The sequence below is a fragment of the Portunus trituberculatus genome, chromosome 29, assembly GCF_017591435.1.
Source record: "Portunus trituberculatus isolate SZX2019 chromosome 29, ASM1759143v1, whole genome shotgun sequence".
NCBI classification, from domain to species: domain Eukaryota; kingdom Metazoa; phylum Arthropoda; class Malacostraca; order Decapoda; family Portunidae; genus Portunus; species Portunus trituberculatus.
The window spans coordinates 3,925,185-3,940,551 of NC_059283.1; the positions used below are offsets into that span (position 1 = coordinate 3,925,185).

Consider the following 15,367-nt stretch of genomic DNA (forward strand, 5'->3'; position numbering starts at 1 on the left):
CTGAGAGAGAGAGAGAGAGAGAGAGAGAGAGAGAGAGAGAGAGAGAGAGAGAGAGAGAGAGAGAGATTAAAGAGGCAGCACATTAGAGGCAAAAGTAAGCCATTAATGTTTAACTATCAGGCAAAAGATCAGGTGTGTGTTTGGTGTGTCAGGTGTGCGCTCGTCCCTCACACACCTGTATATTTCCACACCTGCAGTACGTGAGCTGTTATTTACAGTGATTCAAATATCTTTGATGGTGTTGAGAGAGAGAGAGAGAGAGAGAGAGAGAGAGAGAGAGAGAGAGAGAATCTAGCATATCTTTAACTAACTACTATTTACAAGGAGAAAATACAAATACGAGTAACAAAGAAATTATCTCCCTTTTCTACCACAACTGCTACTATTACTACCACTACTACCACCACTACTGCTGCAATAGCAGTGGTAGTAACAATAAGACAGCAGGAGGATCATTAGTAATTGCTCCGGTCATTATCTTCCTCGCATGTGTCTCAGTTTCATAATTTCCGAGACAAAATCAATACGAATGTCAGATGTAAACTTTTACCACAAGAGCACGCGAGAGACCCCCCCCCCTTCCCCTTGTCCTTCTCCTCGTCCTCGTGGTCTCTGTCTCTTTCCCTCCCGTCCTTCTCTGGTATCCTCCATCTCTCCTCCGTTTTTCTGTCTCCCAGTCACCAGCTGTCTCCTGCATCAGTTGTCTTTTACTTACTCTCAGGCCCAGCTGTTAGTGGTATTAGGTTTGGTTCTCTGGCACTTACTCTGTCAATTTTGTGCTGTGTCTCCTCTTCCTGAGTGCCAGTTTGTGCCATCTGCTCGTTTCTGGTCGGTCTCCTCCTCTCTTGTCTCTTCTCCTTTCCTTTCGTTTTCTTTCATTTTCTTTCTTTTTTCTCCATTTTCATATCTCTTCTATTCTCTGTTGTGTTGTTTTGCTTTGAGTTGTTTTCCTCTGTTTGTTTATTTTCTCTTGTCTTCCCTCATTATTTTATTTTCTCCTTCCTTTTATTTCTCGTTTCGTTTATTTTTCATAATTTTCTTTCTTGTCTTGATTTGATTTTTAGTTTCTGTTAATCTTCTTTTGTCTCCTCTCCTCTCCTCTTCGTTTTCTTTTGTGTCTTTTCTCAGTTCGTATCCTTTCCTTTCATTATCCTGTTTTCCTCTCGCCCTCAGTTTGTTCAGTTTCCTTTCTCTCACTGTCTTTGTTTTCCTCTCTTGACTACTTTCCCTCGTCTTTCCTGGTCTTTTTTTCCTGATCTTTGTGAGAGAGAGAGAGAGAGAGAGAGAGAGAGAGAGAAAGTCTTTTATATTTTGCTTGTTATCTACTTTTTGTTGACAATTTACGTTTTCAGCTGAGCATTGTTTTCATTTTTAAAAGTCTTCTGTGCCACAAAAAGAACACGTCTTCTTGTCCGGTAATGTTCCTCAGCTGTCTGGATTTAAAAGATTATGTTCCTTGAGGATGTAAAAAAAGACGAGATAAAAAGCATCTTCCGAGACCAGAATAATTAATGAGCTGCAGGACTTGTGGCCTAATTATGTGCTTTGAAAAAAAAAAAAGTCTTGCGTATTTTGTGACATGAGAGGGAGAGTGTGTATGGGAGGTGATAAATGTGTGGGTAGTGAATTATGATGGTAATGTATGAAAATGGAAGGAAAGAAGATAGTTTTGTGTGGAATATTAAGAGTGTACTTTTTGATGATTAATATGAAGATTATAAAGATAATTACTTACTAGAATGTGTAGAAAATCAAGAGTAAATGTTAAAATGAAAATGAACACAAGAAGCTGACAGAAATGAAGATGTCAATGTAAAGGAATAGATAATAACTGAAAGAAATGAATAACACATATAAATTTAGATAAAAATAATTTGTTCTGAAAATTTTAAATAGACCATAATAGTAATTCAGAATGACATAATGAAGATAAACAATAGATGCATATAAACTAAGGTCTTGATAATTCAGAGTGCTTTAAATAGAAAAAAAACAAAACAAGATGAATATTGTAGTAAAGATACGGATCTGAAAATAAACTCATGGAAAACAAAGCAAAAAATTATTATAAGCCTGAAAACCAAAGGGAAAAAAATGATATATATTTGATACAAAACAGAATTTGTATAAGTGAAGAAATATATATAACAGATAATAAATTGAAATAAGCAAACATAACTAAGAAATTGAGACTAAAAAAGATATCATTCAAACTGAGGCAAAAAATAGATAATAGATAACAGAAACCAAATAATAGATAACCAAAATAATAACCAAGCTAGATAACCAAAGAATAGATAAAAATAGATAACAATAGATAACCAAACATTAGAGAACAGAAACCAAACTCATTATAGCAATACCTGGAGGGTCTTGAGTGCCACTTTCAACTGTCCCTGTCACTACTGTTGCCTTCCAGATATCCCAGTGGGCAGTTTTCGTCTCCAGTGCCTTCTGCCGAGAACACGTAGGTTTGGCGCTCACTTCCCGTCATACTAACACCGTAGCCTCGCTCATTACTAACTCAAAGACCATCAAGCCGCCGCCCTCCACTCACCAGCCTACCGTCCATCATGACCTGACCTTCACCTGACCTCCAGTGACCTTGTTTGTTTTTGAGGGATGAGGTGGTGAATTTTTATTAGCAGTGGAGAATGGAGAATGATCAGAGAGAGAGAGTCTATTTCTTTGTTTTTCAGGTAATTTTCCACGTGGTGAGAATTTTACCAGAAGGAAATATGGAAAACAGGCTCTCTCTCTCTCTCTCTCTCTCTCTCTCTCTCTCTCTCTCTCTCTCTCTCTCTCTCTCTCTCTCTCTCTCTCTCTCTCTCTCTCTCTGTATCTATCTATCTATCTATCTATCTATCTATCTATCTATCTATCTATCTGTTTATCTATCTATCTATCTGTCAGTCTATCTGTCAGTCTATCTTCTCTCTCTCTCTCTCTCTCTCTCTCTCTCTCTCTCTCTCTCTCTCTCTCTCTCTCTCTCTCTCTCTCTCTCTCTCTCTCTCTCTCTCTCTCTCTCTCTCTCTCTCTCTCTCTCTCTCTCTCTCATTCCCCTCCCTCCTTCACCACGTGTCAAGGTCAGGCGGCGGTGGTGGCGATGGTGGTAGCGGTAGTGACACTGGTGGTGGTGGTGGTGGTGCTGGTGGTGGTGGTGGTGGTAGCAGCAATGGTCTGCCAGCGTGTCTGTCGCTAACTCATCCTGCCGTGCTGACTAATCCCGTGTGTGTGCTGGAGTGCTGACTAACCAGCGTGTGTGTGCGTGTGCTGACTCGCTAACTTTGCGGTGCTGGCGTGGCTGCTAAACTTCCCCTTGCCACTAACACTCACACTCGCCTCGCTGCGGTGCGGGAATCTGGGCTTTATGCATGATGGCCTTTGGGGCGTGAATTGTATACTGATGCCTTTTTTTTTTTTATCTAACTTATTTATGTTGGTATTTTTAAGGATTTTGGAATTTTCTTTTCATTTTTTTTTATTTGATTATTTTTTGTACTTTTAAGATATTTTTACGGCGTGAAATGTATATTAATTCCATTTTTTTTTTGTCTAACTTCTTTACTTTATTATTTTTAAGGATTTTGGAATTTTGTGCTCATCTTTTTTTACTTAATTTTTCTGTTGTACTTTTAAGGCTTTTTGGGGTTTTAGTTTTCACTTCATTTTTGTTGTTTTGTGTGATCTGATTACTAGTGTTCTATTTTCAGTTATGTTTCTTTTATTCTATTACATTTTTTTTTTTCGTGTTTCACTCATGTATTCATTTTATTATTTTTTGAAGGATTTTTTTTTCTTAGTTTTATTGCTGACACTAACCATTGTTTACTTACATGCATAATTTTCTCTTCAGGTGAGTAAGTGAGAATATGATTAACTTTAGTATTATTTTAGAAACAAGCCTTCAATATTTGCATTTCTTTTTGTTTGAGAGAGAGAGAGAGAGAGAGAGAGAGAGAGAGAGAGAGAGAGAGAGACGGAGACGGAGACAGAGACGGAGACAAACAGACCAAAAAAAAAAGGGATTGTGAAAAATTATACAAAAAAAAAAGAGGAAAAAAGCTGATCTGGTAGCAGGTCAGCGAAGCGTGTCACCGCCTCACTCAGCTGCATCACCTCGGCAGCGTGACATCGCCAGGTAACGCTCAGCTCGCACGCTCCGATAACAAGTCGTTTCAAACACGTCAAACTCCGAGAAAACATGAATCCTGGAATTGAGTCTAAAATGGAGTGGGTCCGTTTGCAGCCCTTCCAGCAAACATTTTTCTTTATTATTATTTGGTTTATTTTTTTTATATTTTATTCATTCACCTATTTTGTTCTGGTCAGTTTCTTGCTGGGTAAGTAAGGTACAGCTCCTGAAGGTGATGTACTGAGAGCATTTAGAAGTATGTTAATTCCTGTTCTCTCACTATTTCACATCCTTCTTAATTACTATACCCAGCGAGACCTTTTTTCGTCCCCTCACACGCACTTGCAAACATTATTCCTGCTAAAAGTTTCAAATTCTATTTTTTTTTTGTCTCAATACTTGTAAATATTACTTAAATTGCTTCTAGTGTTAAGAATAGTTGCATATCGCTGTGAAAAGTTTAAGACTCTCACTAGATTCTTAATTATAGAGTGAACAGGGATCGTAATACACAGTGAAAAGAGTTCAGTGTTCGCTGATTACAATATATGGACATGATAAAGGAAAAATGCAAGAAACCATCAAACATACATACACGTGGCATTAGAATTCTACTAATATTATTCCAAGTTACCTATTCTTGTATCTAACCACAAAAAATTTATGATGCAAAACAAAACTAGAATAAAGGAAACTGCGAGAATCCATAAGACTTAAAAGTGACAGTCTCTGTAGAAAACATACATGCCTATATCTGTATTATCCCCACCCATAAATTCAGTTAGTGTAGTTTGGTAAGACCTTTAAAGGCAATGCTGAAAATCGTCATATTCTTTAGTTTCTATTGTCGATCACCCTTAAACCTGGTGAATTAAAGATCGCTAACTCTTTATACCTCTGAATATTTTTGCTTGGAAATGGATGATAGAAAAAAATAAATACACTGAAAGACTATGAAAAATATATGAAAAGGTGGCTAATGTAACACCGATTCTTTCCTGTCATACACGTCATTCTTTTTTTAATTTCCTCGCACGAAAAGAGAAGAGAAATGATAGGCAACACACAGTAAGACCAAGAACTTCACTTTTTGAGGCCAACAAGCGACCCGAATTTTGTATCAAATGGGGAAAACATCGCAAGGAAAAGAAAAGTCGCTAGTTTGCGGTGTTGCGTTAATGACAAGGCAAAAAGGAGAAACAGAGAGAGGAAAAAAGATTCAGAGAAAAGGCGAATATCATGCGTTGGATTTCAAGTCTCGGGAACCTGACAAAGGCAGCGACAGGTTGGAAGGAGGAGGGAGACAAGGAGGAGGAGGAGGAGGAGGAGGAGGAGGAGGAGGCGAGGTGAGGGGAAGAAAGGAAAAGGAAGTAGAAAATGTGGGAGAAGACCTGTTAAAAGTAAAGAATAGGGAAGAGAAGAAAAGGAAAATGCCAAGAACGAGAACGAAGTTAGACAAATAATAGAAGGAATAAAAGATAAAGAAAATAAAGCAAATGAGTACAAAAAGTAAAGCTAGAACGAATAAAAACAAGAAAAAGAAAGGAAAAATAAAATAAAGTGTACGAAAAACAAGAATGAAAATAAAAACGAACCACAGAAAAAGACTGAAGAGGAGGAAGACAACCAAGAAAGGAAGTGTACCCTCTACCTAGGTTTGGGTGTGGGACTGTGGGGTGTGGACCGCCGGAGGAACCTGAGGCAAATGAACGGCAGGGAAATTGTCCTCTCAACTGACTGCACCGGTGAGACACGAAGCTGGCTGGGAGAGCGTGAAATGCACCTGTATTATTGTGTATTATGAAGCACTGGAGGAGGCAGCGACGGTGAGGGAGTCAGTAATAGGATTTGGGAAACGTACATTTGGGAGACGTACCAGTGTGTGTTTGGAGGTGGGTACAGGTCGTAATCCCATATGCATTCAATTATTCCTCCTGTTTATACAAATTTAGACGCAGTTATTATATTTTCCTAATTTTTTAGTAGTAATTTGAAAGATTCTAAATAAAGTTCTAGAAATAATCACGAGAACATTACTGATGAATTTTGTAGTCTTTGAAAAATAGTCTTAAGAGAAAAATGCGCTTCAGGAAACTGGAATTATTCGTGTGTGTGTGTGTGTGTGTGTGTGTGTGTGTGTGTGAGGAGCTGTGTCACCTGAGGCTGTGTCGGTGCCAGGGGAGTCTTATCCAACGGTGCTCCACGAAGGCATGAAAATACTGCGTGTCGGGTACAGCTTAAAGGCGAGGTCTGTGCTTAGCGACCAGGCTTATGACGGCTGCCTCTGTGTGTGTGTGTGTGTGTGTGTGTGTGTGTGTGTGTGTGTGTGTGTGTGTGTGTGTGTGTGTGTGTGTGTGTGTGTATACTGAGGGGTCCACCAAGGGCACAACAATGAAAGAAAATAAAAAGTTTGTAGCATTCTTAAAGATAACGACTGATAGGTAAAGAAAAAGACATAAAAGAAAAGCACATTGTTCGTGTGTGTGTGTGTGTGTGTGTGTGTGTGTGTGTGTGTGTGTGTGTGTGTGTGTTTGTAAATACGAGTGTGTCTTAAGTGCTTACGAGATTTAGTGTTTTAATTCTCCTTTTTATTGTCGTTGGTTTATATTTTCTCCCTCCTCTTCCTTTGTGTCTCGTAAAGAATTGTGTGGCTATTTATGTTACTCCTTTTCATCTCCTTGTATTACGTTAGTGTTGCATTTCCTCGCATTTGCTCTAAGTATCTTTTCTCCTCTTTTTTTCTTATTTATCCTCTTTCTTTTTCATTTTTTCTTTTATCTTATTGTGCGTTGTATCAGTCATATTCTGTGTCTTTCATATTACCTCCTCCTCTTCTTCGTCCTCCTCCTCCTCCTCCTCCTCCTCCTCCTCCTCCTCCTCCTCCTCCTCCTCCTCCTCCTCCTCCTCCTCCTCCTCTCCCCACTTAACAAGAAAAAAAGTCTTGAATATATTGGTGTTCCTTTCCTTTCGTTCGTCCTTCCCTCAGCTAACAAGAAAGGGGAGTAGGAAGGAAAGTCATCAACCACCTCTTCCCTCTCTTCCCTTACCCTCATATCTCTCCCCTTCCCTCTCCCTCTCCCTCTCCCTCTCCCTCTCCCTCTTCCTCTCCCTCTCCCTCTCGCTCTCGCTTTCCCTTTCTCCTCTTCCCTGAACTAAGCTACAGATCGTTTCATCATGTTTTCCTTTTTCCCTCTCTCGTCTCTCTCTCTCTCTCTCTCTCTCTCTCTCTCTCTCTCTCTCTCTCTCTCTCTCTCTCTCTCTCTCTCTCTCTCTCTCTCTCTCTCTCTCTCTCTCTCTCTCTCTCTTTCTCTCAGCCTTAATATCATACTAACGACACTCATTGTAAAGGTAAAAGTAACAACGTAAAGACTCTAATGAGGAAAAAGTATAATATATTGAGATTGATGGATGAGTGAGTGGTATAATGAAGGTACGAGAGAGAGAGAGAGAGAGAGAGAGAGAGAGAGAGAGAGAGAGAGAGAGAGAGAGAAATGTAAACTAAAAACAAGGATGTGATATAGGAAAGAGGGAAAAGTGAAGAGGAGAAAGGAGGACAGAGGAGGTACGTGTGCATAGAAGATAAGAGGAGAAAGAACGAGAGGAAACAGGAAGAGGAGGAAGAGGACGAGGTGGAGTAGGTGTGTATAGGAGATAAGAGGAATAAAAAGGACAGACTCATAAAAAGAGAAGGAGGAAGAGAAGAAAAAGGAATAGAAGTGTGTGGAGGAGAGAATTATAGCGGAGGAAAGGAAAAGAGGAAGAGGAAGAGGAGGAGGAGAGAGGGAGGAAATATGGAGACGGGAACGATTGTGGAAGATAGGAAAGGAAAAAAAAAAAAGAATTAGGAATATTGAGGCAGAAAAGAAGAGAAAGAAGAAAGAATAACAAGAATATAGAAAAAAAAACATTTGTGTAGGAAAGGAAAAGAAAAAAAAGGGACTAAGAGAAGAAATTAAATGAAAAAATATATATAGGAGAAAGAAATAGAGAGGAAGAACAAAAATATGAAAGAAACATTGTGGACTAAACTTAAAAAAAAAACAACGAAGAAGAGACAACTGCAAAGGACGAGGAAGGACATAACATTGAGAATATGACCCAGAATGACCTATTATGACCTAAGATGATCCAATATCAATCCTCTATTCGCCTCTTGGCCTCCGTGATAACTGAAATTAGTCTGGGAATGTCAGTAGACTTGCACACCACACTGGAGGAGGCTGGGAGGGGAAATGGAGAGGAAACAGGGTAGAGAGGAGAGGAGGAGAGTGCGAAGGTGATAAGGGAATGTTTCTGTGGAATGTCAAGTTATGAGGGTTATGGAAATGTGCCTGGAAAAGAGGATATAGAAAACGGGGTATCCATTTTGTGAGGTTGTTAGAGTTAATTGTGTTGAGGGTGCGTTGTGTTGTTTCAGTGGTGGTGGTGGTGGTGGTGGTGGTGGTGGTGGTGGTGGTAGTAGTAGTAGTAGTAGTAGTAGTAGTAGTAGTAGTAGTAGCTGTATTATTATTATTGTTATTAGAGTAGTAGTAGTAGTAGTAGTAGTAGTAGTAGTAGTAATAGGTAAAGATCTGTATATGTGGAGTATGTATAGCGTCTCTCTCTCTCTCTCTCTCTCTCTCTCTCTCTCTCTCTCTCTCTCTCTCTCTCTCTCTCTCTCTCTCTCTCTCTCTCTCTCTCTCTCTCTCTCTCTCTCTCTGCGACCTCTCCCTCGTTGCCAGTAATCATGGAGGAGTGAGAGTAGGGAGAGGAAGATGCCTGCACATCCTGCCACCACTGTCAGGCTTGAGGAAGGGAGGGCGGGGAGAGGGAGTGAGAGATAGAGGGAGAGCTTGCAGGGAGGCAGAGTCACATCCTGAGCGTGAAGTCGCGGGAGGAAAGCATATCGCGTCCCTTAACCAGGCGGGAGGACAGGTCGTCACGCTCTTCGCCAAGCCGGAACCACGAGCGTCACACAATTCTCAGTGAACCTTACGAACCGCCGTCAGGAGGAGCCGCCCAGCTCGCCCCGGGGCTCAATACTTCTTCCTCGTGCTTCCGTCCCGCAAACTTTGGCTGTTTCCGCCCTCTGTGTCCCAACCCCGCCGCTTACTGAGACTGCGACAGGGTTGATGCTGACTCTGGGTTCAGACTCCAGGGACACGAGGCTTGAAACTGCGACGTGAGGGTTCCTGGAGGCTGTGCGGAGGTTGCGATGTGTTTGGGTTGATGCCGCGGGGTTTGGGTCAGGTTGTGTCTCGTGGCGGTTCTCCCCGTGGGATGATTTTGCCAGATTTGGTATTCTAAGGCTGCCCCGTTGTTATTCTGTGGCGGCGCTGCATGGGAACGAATTCCAGTGTATGTGTACCGGAGGCATCCCATCCCGGGCCGCGGAACACTGAGGAACACTGCGGGAAATGAGATGTGGGACGTGTCGGCGGGTAGATGTGTCCAGAGCGCCCATGTGCGGTCACCCACCACCACCACCACCAGTACCACTACCACCAGTACCACTACGGCCACGACCAACAGTGACCGCCGCAGTAATGGTCCGCCGCGTACGCCTCCAGAGGGTATTATCAAGGCCATTATATTCAGGGTGTTTCCGATGGCGACGCTGAGGGCAGCAACACACGTCCGCTAATGATAGGAGGGACGAGCGGTCGCCGGCATCCAGTGCACATTACCCGCCACAATATCAGACACCGCCACCTGACTCACCACAGCCCGACAGCCGCGATTGCTGCCCCTGAATAGGAACTGAGGGCGAGGCGGCAGTTCCGGGAGGGAGAGGAGTAAGAGCGAAGGGGAAGAGAGAGGTGGAGAGAGAGAGAGAACAGGAGTGAAGGAGGCTTGGGTTAGGAATGGCGGGGGTCTGCAGGGGGTCACGAGAGGGTCATTGTGCTGGGTCACCGAGCGGCAAATCTACCACAGAGGATGTAATGGTGGAGAGATATGGACTGGACAAGACCACTCGCTCGTAGGGACGCAAGGGAGAGAGTGCAGGAGAGAAAGAGAGAGGTAGAGAGGAAGGAAAGAGATTGTGGCTGTCTGGTGCAGTACTTGCCGGCATTGTGGAGAGGCCCGTTAGATGCCCTTACACACGTGACGGTGATGGATATTGCTTCCAACATGTATAAAAAGGGAAGATGTATACAGCTGCCCTTTATGTATATACGTATGTGTGTATCCAGAGGTACTAGAAGAGACGTGGTGTGGAGGTGAGCGAGATGAAAGGTACTGTGATGGGGGTGACGGTTGACAGTGAGAGGAAGAGGCGCAGGTGGAGGGAGATGTGAGGTCAGAGCAGGGGGAAAAAATGTAAATAGAGGCGCTTTTATATATGGCGGACGTGTCTCGCGGCGTTACTCCCTCAACGACTCACTTGGGAGAGATAAGTCCCGCTACACATTGCTCTCTCCAGCTTTATCACACGGCTGGGTCTTCCTCCTCTTCTTCCACGTTCTTGTTTTTGTCTTCGTCCTCGTCTTCCTTCTCATCCCCCGAAAAGCAAAATTTCATTGGATGTATAGAATAATTTAATCTTTGAGAAGACAGGAAAGACTTGTGACCACAGTGGAGAAAGAGAGAGAGAGAGAGAGAGAGAGAGAGAGAGAGAGAGAGAGAGAGAGAGAGAGAGAGAGAGATTAAATGTACGGACTCCAATTACTAAAGAAATAAAATCCGAACATCACATAGAGAAAGTGGAAAAAGTAATGCAAGACACGAAACAAAAGACTATTAAGAGTATTACATTTGTTTATTTACTTACTTTCATGTCCAAGTGGCGGGGAAAAAATAACAATGGATGCTTCGGTTTACCAAATAACAAAAGAATATTGCGCAAAAGTCATTGCATTATTTTCTTTTAACATTTTTCTTTGTCACTCACCATTTTTCTGCAGCTTATGTTGACTGAAGTACTTGCGTTTCAATAGTTGTCTTTTGGAGTGTTTTGAAGGATACTACTGCTCGTCTAAATACTCCTCTTGACCTTCGCTACAGGCTGGAATACTAAAGGGAAGAAGTGAATGGAAGTACACAAGCCGCCGTGGTACAGTGGAACCATGCGTGCTTTGGGGTCCGAGGGGTCTCCAAGCGCACGGGTTCGAATCCTGTCCATGGTCTGAGTGAAGGTTGGGCTTTCTCACTCGGGACAACGGTTTCCTAGCGGGTGGGCTTTGAGATAGGAGCTACCCTAAAAAGTATCCCCTTTAACCCATAAATTCCCGTGAAAAGCCCACATGGTATAAATAAAAAAAAAAGTGGATGGTTTGAAAACACGAGATGAGTAAATAAAAATCAGCCACAAAAGCTATATATAAACGGAAATTTCTCTCTCTCTCTCTCTCTCTCTCTCTCTTACAGCACATAGTAGCAGTTGTATTAGTAGAAGTAAGAAAATGAGGAAAAAGCAAGGGTGTAATAGTAAGAGTAATTAGTGATAGTTATAGTAGTAATAGTAGTAGTTTTAATAGTAAAAGTAATAGTAGTAAAAGTAATAGTAGTGGAAAGTGTCATTGCCATCCCAATTCTCTCTCTCTCTCTCTCTCTCTCTCTCTCTCTCTCTCTCTCTCTCTCTCTCTCGCTCTCTCACACACGAAAACATTTGGGTGAGGGCAGATTGTCACCCGAAATGGAGAAAGTTAGCCGAGGGAGCGCGATTCCCACCGACAGAACTTGGCGGTTTGAGAATCTTTCTTACTTGACCACCGCAGCGGAAGGAAGGAAGCCCAGAAAACTGAGAAATATAGAGAAGAAGGATGAAAAAAACATTGGGGACTAAAGATAAGATGTTGCAGAGGACGAGAGAGAGAGAGAGAGAGAGAGAGAGAGAGAGTTTGTGTAATATAAAGAAGAAAGATAAAAAAAAAACATTGAGAATTAAAGATAAGATACAGGAGAGGAGGAGAGGAAAGAGAGAGAGAGAGAGAGAGAGAGAGAGAGAGAGAGAGAGGTTTGTGCAATATAGAGAAAAAGGTAAAAAATAAACATTGGGAATTGAAAATAAAATGTATGTGAGAACGAAAACGAGAGAGAGAGAGAGAGAGAGAGAGAGAGAGAGATTGTGGATCTACCATCGTCATTTTCACCAAGACAATCCATAGGGAGATAAAAAAAAAAAAAAAAAGCTTGTGGGAAATAGAGTCCGCAAATGGAGGTCTTGTTTACCGGGAAAAAGAGAGAGAGGAGAGGGAGAGAGAGAAAGGCAGGGGGATAGAGGGTCAAAATACATCCAATGGCTCTTATGGATGTTGTTGGGGGCAGTTAGGACGAGCGCCCTTGGTGGGAGGGGTATAAACAGCTGGCCTTAATAGCTCAATTTACAACATGGCCCAGGCACTGATAGCAAATTGTTTTAATCGCCGAATCGTTTTCTCCATCGGTGTTCCCCCTTTGAAGGCCGATAAGCGACAATTACGTTTTGTTAGTGCTCGTTGCTTTTATAGCCTCCGCCTAGCGCTCGCCTGCTTCTGATTGGCTGGTGATTGATAAGTGGGCGGGGCTTCGTGACGTGGCGGAAAGTAATTGGCCAGTGCATGATAGGTTTGTGATATTGCAGTTCATGTCTTTCTACTACTGGTGTTTTTTGAAAGGACGAATTTCACTGGGTTTTCCGCGACACGATCTTTTAATGAACAGTATTGAAATGCACTTTATCCTGCAATATAATGCTAGTCTTGTCCGAGAGGTTTTTTATTTGTTTTGTTAAAGATACGTAGCTTTTTTGGAATGAATTTCACTTCAGTATCTGAGTTTTCCACAAGATCATTATGTATCAATGTATGAACGCATTTGACTTAGCAAGGTAATTCATATATCGCCTGAGGTTGTGTTTTTGTCAAGTTCTTATTATTCAAAGTGAAATTGATGGGGTTTTCTATGAAATGTGTTAGCTTTGTATTTGACCGAAATTCACTGAATTTTCTACTCAAGAATATTTCAGAAGGCAATTTGAGAGGGCATTTAATTAAGCAGGATCGGTCATGCCTCGCTTCGGGTCGTGTTTTTCAGGGCGCGTACTGAGAACGAACGTCACTTGGTCCTGCGCGATAAGATCCGGTTATGGTCAATCTTGGAAGGCATTTTATTAAGTGAGATAAACATGTGTGGCGCCCGAGCGTCCTCATCGGCGGGAATGGCGCGCCATCCACCGTGACATTGTCGAAATTGGCCGCGTAAATCTTCGAAAGCGTTTATCAATTTCTTGTAGTTAAAGGTGCGTCACGTGACGTATTTTCCACCGTCAACATTATATCAAAGAATAATTGCACGGTATGAGGGTACGAAATTGGTCCCGCGCTGAGAGGATGACTGATGTCCGTCATTTCGCCACTTTTCAAAACGTTATTAACTATTTTGTCGCGTTTTAAGATCTCAGTAATAGCTGCGGGAGTGATGAATCTCCTCCAAACACGACACCTTTAATTGTCTTCAGGTGTTTCCGCTCTTCGCGCCTCGCTGATTAATGTTACGTGTATCTTTACATCTCACCTGTGTCACCTTTCACCGTCTCCTTAATTAATGTCGTTCTTGGTCTCCTTTCCCGTCACCGTAACTCGCTTTTGTCTTGCCTCACAATCTGCCTCGCGTCACTCAGAAAGCAGTCAGGTGCAGGAAGCGTGTAACAAATGCACTGGCAGCAACACACACTATGCACTTATATCCGAGGAGCACAAAGAACAATCGTTATGTCTGTTGACCCTTGTGATTGAGTGCACTCCTTGAAGTAAAACTCAGGATAACAAAGGTGAAGATTCATCTATAATTCATTCTTCCTTTCACAGTGAGGCCAGTAGATAACGCCTGATACAATATTAAAAAGATAATTTATTTATGAATGTTGTATCTTTTTCTGAGGTAAGTGCTGGTAACAAATGCACTTTCTTTGTCAAAAGAAGACAGGCAGAGACTCACTGCTGACCTCCTTGTTTTAGTTTTTTTTTTTTTTTTCTCTCTCGTCACTTTATACATGTCCACTGAAAGATAGACACACACTTCCCCCACGCTGTTAAATACTAGAATCCGCGACATCTACATTGTTAGTCCAGCACACGCACCACCGCACCACGAATTTGAAGTAATGGCTATTGTTTTCACTCTGCTAAAGATTGGAAGTGAGGAGCTTCGCGTTGTGAGGTGCGCGCCAACCACCACGCCGAGGGCCGCATCCAGTTCATTCATTATACAACTGATTAAATCGTGCATTAGCTCCGGCCATTTGCGTCTGCGACTTTTGCTCTCCACGTTATAAAGTCGAGGCTTGATTAGCGTTTAGAATTTTTCCATAAACTCCCGTTATGGGGAAATTTCTGGATTAGACGAGATTGCGCCCATGAAGTTACGGATTATTGAAGGTAATGGGCGGGAGGGTCCGAGGCCACGAGGTCCCGAGGCCGAGGGAGATGGGGCGGGCCATGACAGACCTACAACACAGGCCTAGAGGGGCGTGGCGAGGCTCCTTGCACCCTGGAAGGAAGGATCGCCCGTAAGACATAAGTCGATAGAGATTAAATTCTTATTCTACCTTGTTTTCCCTTAGTAGGATATCCTCTCCTACGCTGAAAGGGAATAGAGACCAGAATTGCTTGTACTTCTCTCCCTCCTTTTCCTGCTCTGTTTTGAATGATCACCCATAAAGGACATGACGATAAGGATGAAAGTCACCAATTTTATGCATTACATCCTTCTGTGTCTGCGAAGGACCCTCACCCTTACTGCACATGACGGTAGCGCTTGGAGTCCCTCACTGCTCTCCCCTTTGTAGGATCTGCACCCAAAAGGCACATGACGATAGGGATCAAAGTCACGTGTTGTGTGCCTCGCTGCCTCCCTCCTCCCGCGCTTCCTCATGATAGCACAGCGGCTTCTTTCAGCTTTTATATCACCGGGTTTGCGTACTTGAAGCTCTGAACTCATAAACTTAATGGCATTTTCTACTCCTCTATTCTCTCTCTTTTTTATCTCACCCCCTCCTGTCTGCACGTAATTCACCGGGAGTGTGTTTAATGGACTGGAAAAGAACCTAGGCTGTGTGCCCCTCAGTGTGTGTATGTGTAAAGGGAGGGATGATGGAACAGGGGAGAGGGGAGAGTGATGGAATGGGGGAAGGGTAAGGGTGAGGTTGGGTTGTATTATTATTATTTTTTCCAGGTGTTAAAGGTTGACTGCCTCGCTTCCATTGACGGTAGAGTTAGAGGAGGACTAGGAGGAGGATTAGGAGCAGGAGGAGGAGGAGGGAAGGGAGAAGTG

The 15,367-nt window shown here is 42.6% G+C and overlaps 1 protein-coding gene across 1 annotated transcript in view; it reads left to right on the forward strand.

Moving 5' to 3' along the window:
* The window catches only part of LOC123510458 (teneurin-a-like), a 462,953-nt gene that overhangs the window by 177,478 nt on the left and 270,108 nt on the right, over positions 1-15,367 (forward strand). The window contains 1 exon segment of the mRNA XM_045265650.1: positions 2,420-2,467. Coding sequence (XP_045121585.1) covers positions 2,420-2,467 — 48 coding nt within the window.